At 39.0% G+C, this 20,802-nt stretch overlaps 1 protein-coding gene across 1 annotated transcript; it reads right to left on the minus strand.

Moving 5' to 3' along the window:
- Positions 1 to 31: 31 nt before the first annotated feature.
- On the minus strand, positions 32 to 19,730 carry cyth4b (cytohesin 4b). Its single transcript, XM_075463968.1, has 13 exons — positions 19,626 to 19,730; positions 16,126 to 16,208; positions 15,915 to 15,979; positions 14,429 to 14,495; positions 11,884 to 12,002; positions 11,466 to 11,546; positions 4,571 to 4,683; positions 4,142 to 4,290; positions 3,612 to 3,723; positions 3,230 to 3,306; positions 2,728 to 2,799; positions 2,462 to 2,616; positions 32 to 1,320 (listed from the first exon to the last, which is right to left on the minus strand). The coding sequence occupies exons 1-13, from the start codon at positions 19,642 to 19,644 to the stop codon at positions 1,239 to 1,241; spliced, it is 1,194 nt and encodes a 397-aa protein (XP_075320083.1). The 5' UTR covers positions 19,645 to 19,730; the 3' UTR covers positions 32 to 1,238.
- Between the last annotated feature and the right edge of the window lie 1,072 nt (positions 19,731 to 20,802).

Below are 20,802 nucleotides of genomic sequence, written 5' to 3' on the forward strand. Positions count from 1 at the left end.
CGTGTCATACACAATTCTTTTTATAACCGTTTCACCATTAAATTATATCTGCAAGACGTGTGACACACAGGAAAAAAACAAAAAAAGCCAACATGTCCCGAAATTTGGTTTGGTAAGATGCCAATACTAGTAAGACAACATAGTATGACTCCAACAAGGCTTTAAACCTGTGCAGGTGCAGGTGAAAGGAGCATATGAACATAAACAGATAGTGAATTTGAGGAAGTGAGGTGCGGCCGGATGAGTGCATTCGACTGAAAACACAGCTGTCAACTGATCCGTCCACTTTGATTTTGTCAAAACACATCTGACTACATGTTTTATTAAATAATTGCTATCAGAACAGAACAAAAAAACAACTTTTCTGTACAATGAAACAGTCCATTAGATATGGTCAACAGTAGTTCAACTGACACATCACAAGGTATCACTAAAAGGTTGAAATATTACAGTATACACAGTTACTATGTAACAAAGCAGATGAGATATATTTCACATATTGCACTTTCAGGTTAAGCAATAGAAAAAATGCAGGATCCTGCTAGTTAGGATAGATTCCATAACGCTATAAAGTACGAACCAAAAAAAGAATAAATCACAGAAAACGATTTGCATTATTTAAATTCTTTCTGTATAAATCAAAGCACTTGAGAGTCAAGTACATGAACTTAATACTCAGTCTAACAAAGATTTTATGATAAAACCTAACGAGACAGGAATAAGGCAGCTACTTTACTTTAGTCTGAGCTGTATCAGAACTGATAGAAAGCTGTAATAGACCCTATATTTACAGCATTTGTGGAACCACTGAGACATCACAAGCTCGACTAGTCTTTCAGAGCTGAGACACTGAATCATACAGGCGACGAGCCAAATTAGAAAGGAAAAAAAAGCAACTTCTCTTTGCAGAAGACAAGGGCAGTAAATGCACAGCAACTCCTACTCGAACAACAACCCTACAAATCACAAAATGCTGCTGTCAAGGTGTGTGAGAGCCCTGAGTGATCATCAGTGGCGTGTCATGCAAATACTGAGTCAACTTGTCTATTTTGTTCTTTTTTTTTTACACCGTTTTCTCAATGTCAGTAAAAAGAGAAGTGGAATGAGAGCTCCCTCTTTTAGCCTTAAGATCCACCGTCAGTGCGTTTCTGTTCCGACTCATGTGCCCTCCTTGTGTTGCAACAGTTTAAAGGGTGACAAACGGAGGTATATGTCCATTGGTTGGCGCGGTGCTCTTCTCAGTCCTGAGGAGTTTGGTTGATCACCTTCTTCTTCCGGACTGACACCAAGTCATAGAATGGATCCTTGGTGATACTCGCTCTGTTTGAAGAAAAGACAGTTGTCATTAGGCAGATAAAGCAGTATTAGAATGAGTGTGTATACATGTACTTATATTTCTCACTGGGCAGAAACTAGAAATTCATGATGGTATCAGTACGTCATCAGCATTGGCCAATAATAGCTTAAAATGAAATGTTAGCACTGGCCAAAAATCCAGACATGGTCAACTAAATGACTGATTTCAGGATTGTTGAGGATCAACCAAGCTCGTTAAAATAAAATAAAGTTCATGGTGTTGCTTGAAGTCCCTAAATAGAGATGAATATGCCATGTTTTGAATGTAAATCAAAGTTTTTATTTTATTTTTTCCCCCAGCTCCCACTTACATTTGGGCCATCTCTATGATGGTGGAAATAACAGTAAGTCGATACCTTTAAGACAAATGTGTATCTGTTTCAGCAGCTGCAATCATTTTAAATAACATTTTACTGTCGTGTTGTGGGGACCTGCTTCTCTTTCAGGAATATTAATTCACCATAATATGAATCATCAAAGCTTGAAGAGTTGGTTTTACGGTTTAACTCAATTCAGTTTGACAAGTAGTTTTTAGGATTAGGTTAAAAGTCCATGTGATGGATTTTTGTCAACATATTGTCATCTGTAGGAATGAAAACATGACAGTATTCACAGTAAACCGAACATCTTCAGCTTCACTTCTGCCTTTTTGCTAAACACTGTCAGAGGGAAAGAAGAAGCTGCAGCCGCAGCTCTCAACCCCAAACGAGGAAAGTTTGAACAGCCCTATTTAGTATTTGAACTTGGTGGCAAAAATCTGGCATGAAGCTGACCAGATACAGCGATAGTGATGCATGTCTGAAAGTTGTTCAATTTGGGTCAAATCTGATGATAAGGGAGTTGGCATGTGATGACCTGAGCAATGAATGGAACTACACCACAGGTGGCGCAGCAGAGCTCTTCCAACGGACAAGTGGTGAGATGTGGAAATGTTTGCATGTTTGACTCCACTCAGCAGGGCTCCCAAACAGAGCAACACAATGATGTCTGATGGAAAGTCCAAGAGTCACACAAAGTATTCTGAAGTGTCTTTTTTATGTGTGAACGAGTCAGCTATGGCACACATAGAGTGTACACTTGTGTGATAAAGTGTGTGCCATGTGACCTTATGGCCTCGATCCAGGAGTCTCTCTCTTCAGCACTGGAGGCACAGATGGTGTAGGACTGGTGTTTCCCCTCGACCACTCTGCCGTCTGTCTCTGTTTTACATGCTTTGATCTTCTGCCCCCGGCTGTTGGGGTTGTACAGCTCCAAACAGTACTACATGACAGAAGACAATGAGATAATCACTAAATTCTAGGAACTTCACATTCAGTCGAATCTAATTTGCATCAGGAGCAGGCTTGTGTTGAACAGCAAACAGGATCTTACTGGTTTGCGAGAGTATGGCACTTCTCTCACACAAAGATTTTCTAAAGGGATGATGCCTCTGGGCTCTTTATCCTACAAAGAGGATAAAAAGAGATGGACTGTTTCATGCAATGTCTACTGCTTAAAGGAAGAACGCAGAACAAAATAGTCACTGGCTTCAAACATACATTTTCAAGAAAAACAAGGACAAGAGAGATTGATGACGCTTATGTGAAAAAAAAAAGAAACCACTGTCTTGGGGTTTTAGGTTCACAATGTGAAAGCATGACCGTCCACCATGACCCGACATATAAATAGGAGTCAGGACTTTTATTCCCTGGAAGTGACTGCAGGAGTTAAAGAAGAATAGCGTGTCGTGTTCTTTTTCTATTTAGGGCAAACTCCATCAGTCTTGAAGAAAAAAAGTGTGGACAAAAATGACCAAAGTACACAATGGTTTCAGTTCTTTGGGATGGATCAAAGTGGCAGAGCATCTATGTCAGGAGCCCTGTGGACGACTTACAGTGGTGAACTCAAAGTAGTAGAGGCAGTTGTCAGTCAGGATGAACCACCTCCTCTTCCACGTCTTAACCCGACCTCCTGAAATACAAACACAGTGAAAATATATCAATGGTAGTTTGTCAGTTGTCATTAGAGACATTCAGAATATTCAGAGTTCAGAAAGCAACCAAAACAATCATTTGAGTAGAGCTCATCCTATGACAGGCATATCGATTGCATGCACAAGAGTCCACTCCGGTATTGAGTTTCTGTGGTTAATTTTATCCAGAAGACTGGTCAGAATTTATGTAGCAAAGAAATGCAAAATAAACTAGATATCTGTTTGAACATGAAATGCTTGGTGTTTTACTGTATTTTCTCAGAGATGTGGAAAGACATTTTACCAAGTTTGAGCAGCCAGCCTTCTCTGTCAGGGTTGAAAAAAGTGTGAGTCAGATCGTTCCCATCATCCTCTGGGATTTTGAAAGGCTCGTTGCGTATGCTCTCATACAATTTCTAAAAGGAAAGGAGATCATTTTAAACTTGAAATTATTACGTCATAACCTGGTTTCTGGGTTGAGGCCGATGCAGAGTTTATAAAACTGTCAGTTTTATTGGACTCGAAAAAAAGTGTCTGACGTTAAAGTTGTGTTGATGGAATGCAAAACTAAGCATAGTGCACTCCCAACAAAAGTGATGAACCCCCTGCACACATCATAAGGCGGTGTTTTTAATTAACATGCATCACACAAAGAATCCTGCTCTGCCACTGCCGAACTGGTGGGAATGCAGTGTCAGTACAAGATTCTAGGTCTGTTATACAATATAAAAATCAGTTTATGTCAAGAAGTTACAATGGCAGGGGGATAATAATTTCCAGTTACTGCTTCTGGGTATCTAATACTGGATGCTTTGATTCGCCAGTAGTTCTCACCGAGAGCAGATCATTAGGAAGGTCCTCTCCATTGTTGATGCCTCTGTTCATGGAGATAAAACGCTCCAGGGTGGTTTTGTCCTTTACGTTGGGGTTGTGGAGGCTGGTGTTCAACATAATGATGGCAAAAGACAGGATGTAGCATGTGTCTAGGGTTATGAGGGAGATGCATCCCAAAAAAGAGCAAGAGAGAAAAAAAAAAGAAAGAATTAAAGGAAGCCCAACAAAAACATTTTCCATATAGATTATTGTAGTTTCAAATGAATACTGACTGGGTGAAGAAGAGAAAGAACTTTAAAGAAGAAGGAGAAATAAAAGTCAAATAGGTGGTAAAAAAGGTCATTCCTGTCTTGCTCTCGTGCTTAAACACTTTGCACACACACACAGTTGTAACTCATACAGGCAAAAGATTTATTTAGTCAAGCTAACCAGTGGACTGGAAGACATGAGTGTTGCAGTCACAGTAGCGTGTGGCGAAGGCTTCCATCATTCGGTCGATCTTCTGAGCTTCACCCGGCAGACGGAAACTCCACAGAAACTGTCTGTCTCACACACACACACACACACCACAATAACTTTAGAAACTTCTGTATGTAATATTTGACGTGTACAATAAACTTGTGATCAAACCATAGATAAACCATGCGTCTGCCTACACCTTAAACTCAACCGTGTTGTTCCTGCTATCCCTTGTGTTGTCTTTGTTGTTGTAGTGTTTATGATCATTTTTATCATGCTTTTGCTTCTGTACAGCACTTTGGTCAACTGAGGTTGTTTTAAATGTGCTCTATAAGTAAACTATGACTATTCTCTAAATTTGGTAAACAAAACAAAAAAAAAAGAAAGTAATTGTAGCCAATGTTTTATGTCACACTTGACAGCCTGTTCTTTGTTTTAGGAAGCATGTGATGAGGTGATAAAGTACTCAATATTGATAGTGTGTTTTCTATGTTGCAAAATGCAGAATAACAGCAGCTGTACTTGTGAATTTCAGATGTTTAGATACAGACATAATACATAAAGATAATTAGATATCAGTCTGCTAAGAGGATAATCTATAATATTTATAATGCTAATAAATTAGTTAAGCGTGTTATAATCCTACATCTCCCTTAATGTGACACTCTTCTCACTTTTTTCACTCTTTCCGCCTACAACGTATTTCGATGTTTATATCTACAACTTCCAGTTGATGTCAAACACTGTCTGATAGAAATGTAAAATAACTCAGGTATTACTTTTACACATCTGGGTCATATAGACTGGTCGAAGCCGCAGTCAACATGAAAAAAAAAAAACACATGAGAGACGGAGTAGTATTCCCTCGATGACAAGAAAAGTAATTTTCATACGTGAAATGAACAGAGGACCTTTTATCCAGCACCACTGATATTTAGTATGCTTAGTTTTTCATTTGTTAACTTGTTGTTGTTATTGGTATTTATGCTATCGTGAAGATATGATCTAGAGCGGTTTCACTCTTGGTTGCAAAGGTCCGCACTTTGTCTGCAGCTTTCCTTTCACACAGGCTTTAGATGATTGCATATTATCTTTTATTTCTTCCCCCTACCCGAACCAGGGTTTGCATCCCCACCCCGCTTTAACTGGTGTGCAGTTGGTGAGAGGCTGAGGTAGATTATGGTCATTGTGGTGTGAGGGGCAGTGTTGGCTGGCATTAGGGGGGTGACTCTGGGACGCCAGTGGTCATTGTCTAGCCTCCTGGAGGTGTCGTGGGCCCAACTAGACGAAACACTGATGAAAGGAGGTTCCCACCTGATGACCCCAATGATATGTTGGTCAGCACTGCTCATTGATCTATATAATACGGAGTGTAGGGAATTATTCACTGAGTCTGGTCCTTTATTTTATTTTATTTTATTTTTTATTTTCTTTAGCACAAGTTTCTTGTGTTTATATTGAATCCAAATCTAGCCTAGCTAGTGACTGTTGTGAATAGGGCAGCTGACAACAAGGGAAAGACCATGTGACAGATTGGAAAGACAGCTGACAGGAGGCAAAGACCCCAGAGGTGCTGCCATGGGCTAGCAACCCATGGTAGCAGTAGCGAGGCCTAGCCGCTTTGTTACAACCAGCATAAGCTACAGAAAGATTAAGGAGAATACCCCTAGAGTCAGCGAGAGCAGGGGCGGAAGATGACTCACTGGCAGACTACATGGCAACTGACACTGGAACGAACATGACTAAGAGGTGGATACGCGACTCAGTGAAGGATAGGGGCACGGGCCTATTCTCTAGGGCTAGAATTGACCAGAATAGTTCTCAGAGGAAAGAGAGCGTAAATAAAAGTGGTAGACTAGAGGGAAGTAAGCTTCAGGTTTGTCCTTGTGGCTGGCAGAAAGTAACATCAGTAAGAGGCCTTAAAATGCATCAGGGAAGAAAGAGATGTGTGGTAAAAGAAGGGCAGTGTGGCCGCATCGATCAGTACTTTTTAAGAAGTCAATCGAGTAAGTCGGATGAAGTCCAGCGGCAGGTAGAAAACCACAGTCCGAAGGATATCAATAACACAGCTATGGAGGTGGATGAGGAGGTTCTAAGAAGGGATGTAGCTGATACTGAGGTGAACAGGCCAGTTAGAGAGAGAAATATGGAGCAGAAAGATAGAGTTAAGTGGCCTAGGGCAAATAGTTACAAAGAATGGGAGGCAGTCAATAAAGATTTGTCAATAATATTGGGTAGGTTAGGAGGAAATGCAAGCGATAGGCTAGAGAAGATGGGAGATATAATTTATTCCTATGGTGTAGAGAGATTTGGGGTGCAAGATAGAAAGAGGGTTGAAACAGTACATTTAGGTAAGTCTAGACGGCAAAAAGAGATGGAGAAATTGGTTAAGGAAAGAAGAAATTTAAGAAAGCAGTGGAAAAAAGCTACAGAAGAAGAGAGAGAGGGAATTAATGTTTTGCAGGAAGAACTGAGAGGCAGGCTAGCAATACTTAGAAGGGCTGAATGTCTTAGGAAAAAGAGAAAGAAGAAAGAATATTTTAGGACGGCATTTTATAGGGACCCGTTCAAGTTTGTTAAAGGGTTGTTTAACCAGGAAAAGGGAGGGCAGCTTAAGGCAACAAAGTTAGAGGTGGAAGAGTATCTAAGAAATACATATTCAGATCTTTAGCAGCGTAGAGTAGTAGGCCTTCCACCTGACGTGCCACCATTAGGAGAGATAGCTCATAAGATGGATGTTAGACCACCTTGGTGGAAGGAGGTTGAGGAGGTAGTCAGGCGTGCAAAGGCTTCGTCGGCCCCAGGGCCAAATGGAGTCCCCTACCGGGTTTATAAAAGTGCACCTGATATCCTAAAGTTTTTGTGGAGGCAATTAAGAATAGTTTGGGAGAAACAGATTATTCCTAGAGCATGGCGTAGGGCAGGAGGCGTTCTTATTCCAAAGGAGAAAGAGTCTTCGGACCTGAGTCAGTTCCGGATGATCTCTCTCCTAAATGTAGAGGGGAAGATTTTCTTTAGTTTGGTTGCACAGAGATTAGCTAGTTATTTAGAAAAGAATAGCTTAATAGATACTACTGTGCAGAAGGCAGGAATACCTGGTTTCGCAGGGTGTTTAGAGCACACTAGCATGATTTGGCATCAGATTCAGACAGCCAAGATTGAGAAAAAAGACTTGCATGTTATATTTCTAGATCTAGCAAATGCATTTGGTTCAGTGCCACATAGCCTTATTTGGGAAGCATTTGAGTATTTTAGAGTACCTGTAGTAGTGGTTAACTTAGTAAGAGCATATTTTCAAGATATTAGACTGTGCTTAAGTACAGCAGGTTTCACAACAGGTTGGCAGAGGCTAGAAATAGGCATTATGGCAGGGTGTACAATTTCTCCATTAGCATTTACAATGGCCATGGAGATAATTATTAGAGCTTCCAAGTGGGTTGTAGGAGGAGAGAGACGTCAGGATGGCATGCGCCTTACGCCAATTAGAGCATACATGGATGATACCATACCATGTATGAAGAGAATACTTGAGAGGCTTGATAAAAATCTAAAGTGGGCTGGGATGAAAATCAAACCTACTAAGTCTAGAAGTATCTCAATAAGTAGAGGGAAATTAAGTGATAGAAAGTTTGTAATAGATGAAGAAAGCATTCCAATAATAAGGGAAAAGGCAGTGAAGAGTTTAGGCAGGTGGTACCAGGCAGACATGAATGATGGAAAGCAGTCAGTGCAGTTTCGTGAAGATGTTGTTGAGGGACTGGATAGAATAGATAAATCAGAGCTTCCAGGAAAGTTGAAGCTGTGGTGTCTGCAGTTTGGATTGTTTCCTAGGTTGATGTGGCCACTGTCTGTGTATGAGATTACATTATCTGTTGTAGAAAAAATGGAAAGATTAGTTAGCTTTTATATTAGGAAGTGGCTAGGTGTTCCTAGATGCTTAAGTACTGTGGCACTGTATGGGAAAGGCATACTCCAGCTCCCAGTGTCTAGTCTAGTAGAGGAGTTTAAATGTACTAAAGTTAGGACAGAGCTCCTGTTAGCTGGGAGTAAAGATGTGGTAGTTCGTAAGGTGGTTCCAAACCCAACCAAGGGGAGGAAGTGGAAACCAAGATTGGCAGCTCAGGAGGCAGAAGCAACTCTTAGACATACAGAGATTGTGGGCAATCTGCAAATAGGCCGGGGAGGCTTGGGGCTTGGCCCAGGCAAACCAGTGTGGAGTAGAGCAGGTCCCAAGGAGAAGAGAAAGCTAATTGTTGAGCAGATTCGTAGACAGGAGGAAATGTTAAGGGGTGCAAAGGCAGTGGCTCAGGCTAAGCAGGGATGGTGGGTGAATTGGGAAGGTGTAGAAAAGAAAAAGCTTAGTTGGAAAGAATTGTGGAGTATGGAGGAAAGGAGTATTAGATTTTTGATAGGGGCAACATATGATGTATTGCCTACTCCCCAGAACCTAAAACTCTGGGTAAATGGAGACCCGTTATGTTCGTTATGCTCAGGTACTGCAACTCTAAAGCATATTTTGTCAGGTTGTAAGGTTAGTCTGTCACAAGGCCGGTATACATGGCGACATGACCAAGTATTAAGAAGTTTAGCTGCAGGTATTGAAGATAAACGAAGGCAGGTAAACTTAGGAGGGTCCAAGGTACAGAGAGTTGCAATTCAGTTTGTTCAAGAGGGGGAGAAAGTTAAAAAGACGATAAGGAGGCACGGCAGCTTGGAGGATGCTTGTGATTGGGAGATGCAGGTAGATTTAGGAAATAAGCTTGTTGTTCCCCAGGAAATAGCCTCTACAAACTTAAGGCCTGATATAGTCTTGTGGTCTAGGAGTAGAATGAGAGTCTATTTCATAGAGCTGACTGTTCCTTGGGAGGAATTGGTAGAGGAAGCATATGAAAGGAAAAAGCTTAGATATGTGGAGTTGGGGGCAGAAGCAGAGCAGCGAGGATGGAAGGTTAGAATTTGTCCAGTGGAAGTAGGATGTAGAGGATTTGTTGCAAAGTCTGTTGTCTCATTGTTGAGGGAGCTGGGTGTAACTGGACAGAGTGTGAGAAAAATAGTGCAGGAGGTTTCAGATAAAGCATTACAATCCAGCCAGTGGATTTGGATTAGAAGATGCAATAGCAGCTGGGGGCCCAGCAGGGGGAGCACTTAGGGTAAACAGACTTTTGAAAAAGCAAAGAAGAAGTTCAAGCTATTTAAGTGGAGGGTTTGGCACATGTGATCCTTTTGAAACCAGGCGGCCATTTTGGGTGAGTTGGCTTGGAGTGAGTTGTATGGATTTGTTTTTGCTGGTATTTTAGTGATTTATAGGACTATTTAGGTGAGTTTGTCTGCTGAATCTGCTAGTGTGTCTTGTCCTTCCTCCACCTCTGGCACCCTCTATATTTTCACTACCCCTACCCGAACCAGGGTTTGAATCCCATTCCTGCTTTTCTTACCTCTTTTATTTCTTCCCCCTACCCGAACCAGGGTTTGCATCCCCACCCCGCTGTGACTGGTGTGCAGTTGGTGAGAGTGAGTTGTATGGATTTGTTTTTGCTGGTATTTTAGTGATTATAGGACTATTTAGGTGAGTTTGTCTGCTGAATCTGCTAGTGTGTCTTGTCCTTCCTCCACCTCTGGCACTCTCTATATTTTCATTACCCCTACCCGAACCAGGGTTTGAATCCCATTCCTGCTTTTCTTACCTCTTTTATTTCTTCCCCCTACCCGAACCAGGGTTTGCATCCCCACCCCGCTTTAACTGGTGTGCAGTTGGTGAGAGGCTGAGGTAGATTATGGTCATTGTGGTGTGAGGGGCAGTGTTGGCTGGCATTAGGGGGGTGACTCTGGGACGCCAGTGGTCATTGTCTAGCCTCCTGGAGGTGTCGTGGGCCCAACTAGACGAAACACTGATGAAAGGAGGTTCCCACCTGATGACCCCAATGATATGTTGGTCAGCACTGCTCATTGATCTATATAATACGGAGTGTAGGGAATTATTCACTGAGTCTGGTCCTTTATTTTGTTTTATTTTATTTTTTATTTTCTTTAGCACAAGTTTCTTGTGTTTATATTGAATGGGTAAGAGTGAGTAGTTTAGATGGATAGAGAAAATACAGGAGGCACCACATGATGCCACATTATGCTGTGGACAAGTGCAAAGCTCCTTACTTATATGAAATGATTCATGTGTTGTTGTCTACGTATACTACGGTACATGTCTACATGACTGCAATGCGCTTGAATGAGAGGGAAGTAACATAAATGATTATGATGCAGAAACTGTTATCAGCTTTCGCACTTTTCTACTCTGAACTCAGGTAGCTGGGGTTGTTCCACTTTGCACTGAGGGTGACATTTTAAAGCAAACCACAGCCCCTCACATAAGCTACGGTTTGTGGAGAGTTATGGCCGGTATTGAAAATGTACTGTAATCTGGATGATGAAACCATATTATTCATCAGTGATAAAACAGTTAGTTTGAGAGTAGTTACATCTCTATGATAATTCATTTTTCTATTTAACCTCTTTTTCAATATTTCTCTTAATAATTTCACATCTGACAAATACATCAGTCTTCAAGATAAACCTTATGTTCACAGTGAAATCATGTTTTGCTCTCTATCGACAAAAAAAATAATCACTGATAAGTCTGCATTGTTTGATTTTTAGGGGTAGATAGCCACTTTAATGTAAGTGGTGTAATGTATTGTGCTGTTTTGATACTGTGATGGTAAGCTCACATTTGCTTTTGTTTTACAGTGTAGGCACCATTTACAGTTAAGGTTCTACCATCTTTTTGAGTGTCACTACACTGTTGATTTAGTTGATGTTGAGAAAAGTAAATATCGTCAGTCAGGCATGGGGGATGATAAAGGAGGCTGACCTGAGGGCCTGGACCAGGTTGAGGTCAGACAACTCATGCAGCTCCACGAAGGCTCTCAGGGTCTGCAGATGAAGCTCCTCCCTGTGTGACAGAAAAATATGAGGAGAATTAAACCAAATGGAGGTATTTACCCTTTCCAGACGAAACCAGCCTCCGCAGCCTCCCTCTTCTGATGGCTGATTGTCAAAGTTTCTGTCACACTCAACCACAAAACACACACTCATACATCCACCAAATATTGACTCATCTTTATCTTCTTTTATCAATCTTTCCTCTCCTCCTCCAATGATGTTTCTTATCATTCTCCGCCTCATCATCATCACCCTTACTCTTGCTTAGTCTTTGTCTTATTCATTTCCCCGAGTGGCATCCTCATGATCTCCTCCCTCCCCAGTGTCCACTCCCTCCACTTTCTCACCTTTCTCCGAGAAATTCTCCAATGGCTGTCTTGTTGAGTCCCTCCTCCTTGTAGAGAAACTCGGCAATAGACTGAGCACTTCCATCCAGCAGCCTGTTCTCCACCAAAAAATTGATACCCTGTGTGCAAATAGATTGATTACAGGATTTTTTGTTTCAAAATTGCTCTTATAGGTGTAAGGTCATTTGGGAGTGTGTTATTTAGGTTATGCCCTCTGCGCCGCACTTGTTCATTTCGACAATGAGCTCATCTGTTTTTGGTAAAACACAGCTTCTGTAATACCAATTCCTTAAAACTGATTTCTCTTCCTGTTTTTGCTTTATCCGAGGCTTTTGAGAGGAAAGTCTGGGATTTAAATATATACTTGCCTGTATATATAAAATTATGTCTGCTTCAGCATTTCTTCATCATCCCTTCTAACATGATGTCATGTGCTTACATTTCCAACAATCGGATATAAACACACTTGCTTTGGTTTAAATGCAGTCATGAAGTCAAATAGTTTGAATGTACTCAACTGCTGCTCTCCTCTGACGCTTAAACAAAACAGAGAATGAACATCCAAATAAAACTAACACCATGGTGATGCTGTCTCTTTTATTTGTTGGTGCAGACATCTGCGCCTCTCTACGGTAACAAGGCTGACCTGTCAGCAAAACCACAGAAACTTTGCTGTGGGCCTGCGTCAGTGGCATTGTCGCTTCACACACTCAAAGCACCGCCAGTTTAACCCTTTGATGCGCAACATATGCACACCCCCTCTAATGCACAACATGGGTCAAAAATGACCCGCATTCATTTCCAAGGTAATTTCATGCTGGCTGAGTTTCTCTTTGTTCTATCTTTTGAAATCAATTTAATTTATGATTGAATATTCCAAGTATTCTTTAAATATCTTGTTTTTGATCACCACTGATCATTATTTTCATTTTTACTTTCATACTTTATAAGCAAAAGTAGTTTTTAAATTACTACATCGAATTTACACACATGGGTCAAAAATGACCCATTCATCCAAATGTGACATAGCATAAAGTAACTTAATACTATTTAACTCTTTTCAAGTAGTTACTTTAGCAGTGAGTGGGGCCAAACAATTATTTAGTATTTGCAACATGTTTGTCATTTTTTCACACACACATACTGTCAGGTTTTTGGGGTTGCAAAGCAGGTGGACCCACATGCAGACACTGCAGGCTGAACAAAGCGTCTTTAATATAACCAAAAAGGGTTATAGGCAAGATCCAAAAACAGAAAATGGAAGAACAAGGCAAATAGGGAAAACATGACTATGACTTTGACTATGACGACTACAATACAAATACAACTACCAGACAAAGACCAGAACGGCAGGACTTACTTTGGAAGACTAATGACGCAACAACAAAATAAATAACTTAAATACAAAGGGGAAGAAGAACAGGTGAAGAGAGGGAGGAGAAGCTCAGGTGAGGGGAGTGAGCAGAATATGGATTGGTGGGGAAAACACCAGGAGGCAGGGATGAACAAACAATACAACAAGACAGAGGTGTGAGCAATCAAAAACGAGCAGGAAAAAGACAAAGACAGAAAGTGAACAGAACACAAGAGGACAACCACTACAAAAACAGGAACTAAATAATAGAACCAAGACAGGAAATAACATAACCATGATAACAGTTAACACATAACCCTACCCTAACCCTAACTAAAATAGAATATGTCAACAGCTAGCTAATAATAATTATTTGTAACTTTCTGACAAGTAATGTACTCACTCTCAAGGTAACCTAAACCTAATCATCATATAATGTAATGTAATGTTATCTTTCACTACAGTCATCAAGAAATCTCTAAAGTAATATTAGTACAATTGAAAAACAAAACTTACTGTGCTTATGTGTGATAGGAGCTGTGCTGAGCTGTGAAATGGTAAATGCATGTGTGTCCTGTCTGACCCATGTGTGTAAACTGGATGTAGCAATACAAAAGCTGTGCTTCCTCATAAAGTAAGAGAGGAAAATAAAAATAAAGATTTGTGCTGAACAAAAACAAGATATTTACTGCATACTTGGAATAGAAAATGATTGATGATTAATTTATTTCAGAGATATATCATAGAAACCCTCAGCCATACATCAAGTAACATAGAAAATGAATGCGGGTCATTTTTGACCCATGTTGCGCATTAGAGGGGTAGTGATACAAAAAGGGTTTTTATTCAAAAAGTAAGAAAGGAAAAAATAAAATAAGGATGCATGATGATTAAAAACAAGTTAATTGAGGAATACCTTGAATATTGAATGATAAAGTTAATTTATTGCAAAGATATGGAAAATTAAAACTCAGCCGGGTCACTTTTGACCCATGTTGCGCATCAAAGGGTTAAGAGGAAGTGACAAACCCAATGATAAACAAGCTGAGCAGCTGCTGTTGGTGTTTGGTTTAAAAAAAAAACTGAGCCACTGACATGTAAGGGGTCTTAAGTTCAGAACACAAAGAACACGTTCACTTTATGTAGTATGTAATTGTGTCCCAACACACACACACACACTTTTGAGCTCACCTTTTTGGGGTCCATGTTAAATTTCTTCTTCCCATTTGAGAATTGTTTGCTTTTCTCAACAGTCTTGCTGCAAATCAAGAGAAAAAAAACAGTTGTTCAGAGGATTTGAGAAGTATTTTTGTTTATACTGTCAGGGTGATGTTCAAATGCTCCTGTAAAGAATCTTGAAATTGGTTTAAAAAAAAATGCAACCTTCTGAAAAGGTCTTTACTTAGAAAAAACATTAAACCACTAGCCTGAGCCAAATGGAGAAGAACTTTAGTTACCACACATTTCTGATACAAGAAGGTGGGGAGTTTGATCGTATTTCTCATGCTGTATCTGTCTGCAGAGTGTGAGACTGCAGCAAGCAAACAGCAAATGGCTCATTTATACTCAAAGTTACAGACAGAGCCTCCTGTCCAACCTCTGCGTTCATCAGATCGCTTACAGATCTAAGATATATATATATGTGTGTGTGTGTTGTATTTATCACATGACAGCACACAAAGAAGACACCCCTGTCTGAAACTCCTAGTTTGTACACCAACTTTTTCTGGCATCTTTTGGTTACATCATCATGAAAAAGATCTGCATAACACTTGCCCAGTGGTTACTGGTTAGTTGACATGGTCACAACCATTAAGGGGGTGCACAGCCAATCTAATCATCTTACCAATCAGAAGAGATTGGGTCTTTCATGAAGGAGCTTCAAAGAGACACTGGAGAAAATTAAGCTTTTTGGACAGGAGGTGATGTTGGAGAGGAAATGTTATTGAGAACCTGTTATGAGCTACATGAAACTCTTTTTAAGGTTTTGTGTCAGCACATTTTAAATGCAGACCGAAGTATGTTCAACACTGCAGTATGGTTGACTGAGGAAATTACCAAGACATTCTGCTGAATCTAACTTTCTCTCTGGGAGATTATTGTATATTTACTATGGGCAAAGCGCCTTGGCCCGTCCGAGGCTAGTTGAGGTGTATACATACAGGGGTGATTTGACCCCTCTCCACATTTTGTGGGTTTGTTTGCCCAGTTTTTGGGAGCTTAATTTTGTACATTTGCAGTGAGACTAACTTGTTTACTCTCATTTTAAGAGTCCGGTATTGATTTTATCCATGCCATAACTAGTTATTTTAGTTATAACTAAGTTTTTCAAACAAATGATGCAAGCATTTCAATTTTAAAGGACAGAAATTATATAATTTTCATTTTGGGATAAATAAAGTATTCTTTAATCTAATTTAATATCAAACTTTCAGGTGCAAGTTTCAGCTTTCTGGGAGGCAAATAAAAGGTAACTATCGATGACTGTGATCATTCATTCCACAGTGCGAAGACGCAATCATGAATCAGAGACATGGAAAAAAACTGTTGGAAAGCCACCATGACACATTCACGATATTTTACATTTAAGCAGCTGATCTGAGGAGATTATCTGTATGAAAAAGACACATTGGTTTCTAAAAACAGGCACAGGGTTTTCCCCAGAAAAAGAACTCACTTTTCCTCTGCAGACTCAAAGCTGAGTATTTCTGCCATGACGTTATCTATCTCCATCTTCAACTTCTGGACAGGGTAGACAGAAAGAAAAGTTTAATGTTTGATGCCTTCATATTAAGAACACAAGAAGTCATTTCTACAGGGAATATCAGAATATTTATGTGAACAGATGTATGTTGTGCTGCTTGACTACATATGTGTGAAAATCTTACCTGGATGTCATCCAGAAGGTCTTTCTTATACATTTTGACACTGTCAATCTCCATCTTCTCATCTGCAGTAAAATCTGAAGAAACTGTACAAAAATTGGAGTAAAAATGTCAGAATCCAGTTCCACCCACAACTTTTATCACATCAGCACATTCAACTACAATACTAATGATGATGTTATTAGATATATGATGTCCCAATCACTGATTGATGTCATATACAGAATAATGATTTATGTGAACGTCTCCATGTCCGTCTTTTTGGACAGACTTTTTAGACAAGATAGCCACAGCACAGGGAATAGAAATGCAAAGGCAGGTGTTGTGGTTTTTCTTGTGAATAATGGCTCCTTATCTATGAATCTATGAATACATATTCAAACACAGACATCCACACCTTTTGTTAATTCTGTAAAACCTCCACATCTTCCTACACCCACATCAGGTTCCAGATATCAGTCCTGTGTGGTTATGGCATGTGAGGGCCTAAGTTGTGTCTGTGTACCGCAGTTCCCTTAAAATCTAAACTATTGTAAAGAAGGCTAGTTTTATTATCAATGTTCATAATCAGGGAGTTTAACGATAAATAAGATTTTTAGAACCATTAAAAATATAGTTCTTACTCTCAAATCATTTAACTAAACATGATTCAAAGACTATCAATGCATTTTGGCTGTATCCAGGAGATCAGCATTCTTGTAAATTAAGATATAATCCAGTGAACCAAAAAAGAACACAAAAAATTATTTCATCTTAAAATCAGCTGGTGGCGATGAGCCAGGAGCCTGGAAGCCAAATTCCTACTTTGCAATAAACATTTATAATATGAGTCGTATGACTGAAACTCTGTCTCCGACAAGTCTTTATAGCTCCTTTTAACCCATTAATGGCCCACTGAGAAACAGGAAATCTAAAAAGAATGTATCTAATTATTTACATTTACATGACATGATACTGATTGGAGTCAGTGTGTCATTTCATGGTCAAAGTATCAAGCTTGAAAAAGTCATGTTAATTAAGAAAGTAATGGAAATGTTCACTTTTAGCATTATATACCTAAACCAAGAGATGGTTCAGGCAGGTTTACGTCCACGAGTGTTTGATAGAGATACATTAGAGTAACATTTTTACAGTAAAAATGTGCTTTATAAAATGGTAGAGCCATTCAGCCGATGGTAGGACAATCAAAGATTAGGAAGCACATGCTGCTGAATTATATAACCTATATAATTTTTTTTCCCTAAAATGTCTAGTCAAGACTTCTCATATATAATTATGGCCCACAATGACAAGTTGGACCACTGACCGACTTGTCTCCAAACTATAGTTTAGATTTTCAGTTTCAACACTTAAAATCATCACCACTTGTAATATATTTTTGTCACCGTTATGTCCTGTTATTACCGTGTCTTGTGAAATAGCTACGTTGGTCAACAGATGTTGCAAAATGTTTAATTTTCACAATAAAGGCAAGGAAATTGTACAATTACAATCTTTCACTTCCTTTGTTTTAACACAAATACACCATACAAAAGTTTCAATTCATTTGCATGTTGACGTCTTCCATATCTTTATGAGCTTTTCACATCTCGTTGGTATTCTCCTCGCCAAAAACCCTCATGAGAAGAAATATCAGAGAGGATGGAGGAAGAGAGCACAAAATATAGGTGGTTCAAGACTCCTCTTGCATAATATCTGTAAGAGTCATTATACTTTGTGACCTTTCCAAGTCGCAATTTGTCACTTTTCTGCCAAAGTTCAACCTTAAAAGTACATGTTTATGGTTAGAACCAATCTGCATGGTTAGACAACAAAAATGTGCATGATTGTGCAGCCCAAGGATATGTTACCACTCTCACAATTTACAATCATGATTTATGAGACTACTATGTCTTGGGGAACTGGATAAACACATCTATTACACATTTTCGCTTGAGGCTGGGATGCCTGAGATCATCCTAGTGATCCAGAACACAGAGAGGGAATCAGCTCACCAGGCAATGCTTTCCAGAAGTATGTCAAATTCTTATTTTGATAAATGACTTCTGTCATCATTCTTAAAGTAAATAATATTATCATTTGAAAGTGCAATAGTTTTGGTTTCATGGTTTCAAAAACACAATAACACTCATTTGGTTGGTTTCCTTAATGTTCTTGGTAAACAGTTCAATTTCTCACAACTTTCTTCATATTTTTGTCTTACTGGGTTAATTAAAAGACGTTATATGACAAACGCAAAAGGCTGGTTCTCAGAATAAAAAGAAGAAATAAAACTCCTATGCTAATAGGTAAAAGCTTATATACAAAGTTAATTAAATGACTGCTGATAAAACTTCCTGAGAGACGTGTGAGCTGTCAATGATCTGACCACAGTGCTTCTACTTCCCCACCCTTCCTTCGCTCGTCTTGTGCAACAAAGCTGACAGGCGTAAGTCATGACACACCTTATTTAAAAAGTCACGTTAAGGCTTTAATTTGGGGAAAAAAATGCTTAGTTGTGAACAGAAAGTAAATAACTTAGTGTTGTGAATTTAAAGATGGACTGTTCAGACTCCTAACCAAAAGTAACAACTTCTGTTTTTACACGATCACCAGTGATGCAGTCCTGTGAGAGAGGATGAGTGTTTCTTCTCCATTTGAGCTAAGAAACACACTGTGTGCACCATGCAATGCATCACCACAGGGTGCTGATAGTTAGAAGTGGTCAGCACCAAGAACTGTGCACTTATGACCCAACTACTTTTCATAGTGCACTTACAGAACATAATAGAGTAGATGGAATTTGTTTTGTCATTTATTTTTACGTCAGAGAAAAGTCAAAATTGAGAGAAACTGAATGCTGGTATATCAGACACCTGAGACACTGGATAAAAATCACAGAGTAGAAGTCTTGTATATATATTAAAGAACATATGGATAGTCAAATATATACATCGTTTTTAGGAATAAATTAAAAGATTTTTTTCAATTTTGCAAGTAAATAATATAACATCAGCAAGTACATATAATGTATATAAGTATATAATGAATGAATACCCCAGTGGTGTAGTGTAGGTAATACACACTTATACAGAGTACATCTACTCATCTCATCATATAGTACACTCACTTCTAAATCATCTCTGCTTTGCGTCAAATTCATTAGTGTGCTTTTAATCCATTTACTTTCATGGATTTGGTTGGTCAGGTTTAGGAATGTGGTTTAGCCCTTTCACACTGATGTTTACTCTGATGTCAAGCAGAAACATACAGATAATAATTTATCACACACACACACATATGTATAAATACACATATAGATGGACACAAGAGCACTGCTCTTCCCTTGTCTCCAAATATGTAATAACATTTTTCTACATACTTCTACATGCACACAAGAGGAATTTTAAGTTCTTTGTGAATGATTAAAAGGAACAATCAAAGATGAGAAGCTTCATTATATATATATCATTATATAATATATCAAGAATATGCAAGAGAGAGAGAGTAAAAGCAAGTCTTACCCATTTGGAAATCAGTCATTTATATCCAAAAAAGAGTCAAAAGAAAAGTAATGGCAGCACTACAGCAGTTCAACACAGTCAGGTGTTAGGCTGCTTCAGCACTCAGAAAAGTAACAGCTGAATGAAGTTTGCTCTCTGAGCTCCACCTCTTCCTCATCCATCACAAGCTTGCATGAACACAAAACCAGAGAGAAAGGCTGCCCTTCAAAACAAGATGTCGAATGTAGGTCTGTTGATCCCAAAGGTTGTCTTTGGATGCTTGAGGTCAAGCTGTCTCTGTTTATGAATGAATAACATAAAAATGAAAAAGATTAAACTCCTGGCTGTTTGGAAATGTGGTTGTTCAGTGAAACTTTATTTTGCCAAATTTGTCAAGAAGTGAGTTTTGAAAGTCTGGAATCTCCTCTTCTGAGCCTTTAGTAGCTGTGTGTTATGCTCTAGATTTGGACACTTGGAAACATTTTGAATGGGTGGTTAACTGTGTTTAGCATCCAGCATCCTGTCACTGAGTACTACTACTAGGCTACTCATACATTTATTTGAATTCACTTCGATATAGCACCAGCTAATGGAATATTTTTGTGATTCATCTTAAAATGCATCATTATCTTTCTAAAATCTGAAAAAAAAATGTCCTTCTTAAAAACAGTTAATAATGGATTGAAATGAGACTAAAGTTTCAACAATAGTTAAACAAACAGCTCCTCTGGTGTTTAAGCTCAGAGGTTTGAACTTGTCTGGCAAAAGTGATGCTGAAAGGCCATCTTGTGGTTACAAATTAATATCACAAGTGTTGGTGCATGATTATGTACAAAGATGTGTTTCTGTATTGCTGTAACTGGCTTTTTTCATGTATTCTATATCTATCATTGTGCAGATTAGAATAAATATGAACAAAATTTAAAGTCTGCCAAGATATGTGCATGTTGACTTGCATTATTCATGTTGTAGGGAAAATATAAACTAGTCCTTTGAAGCAATAAATGCAAAGGTGTCTAAAAGTGTTGGATATTATAGTGGCTTTTAAATCTTAGTTAAATCTAAACTTGATAAATTTGGGCTAGATTTCAAACACAGGAGTGTAAGCAAACAAAGGAGAAAGTTTTCGATCAAACTGTTCATGACTGCACTTGACACCATTTAACAGTTCTGATCCATTATTTAAACAGAAACCATT

Source organism: Odontesthes bonariensis, chromosome 4, assembly GCF_027942865.1.
Source record: "Odontesthes bonariensis isolate fOdoBon6 chromosome 4, fOdoBon6.hap1, whole genome shotgun sequence".
NCBI lineage: Eukaryota > Metazoa > Chordata > Actinopteri > Atheriniformes > Atherinopsidae > Odontesthes > Odontesthes bonariensis.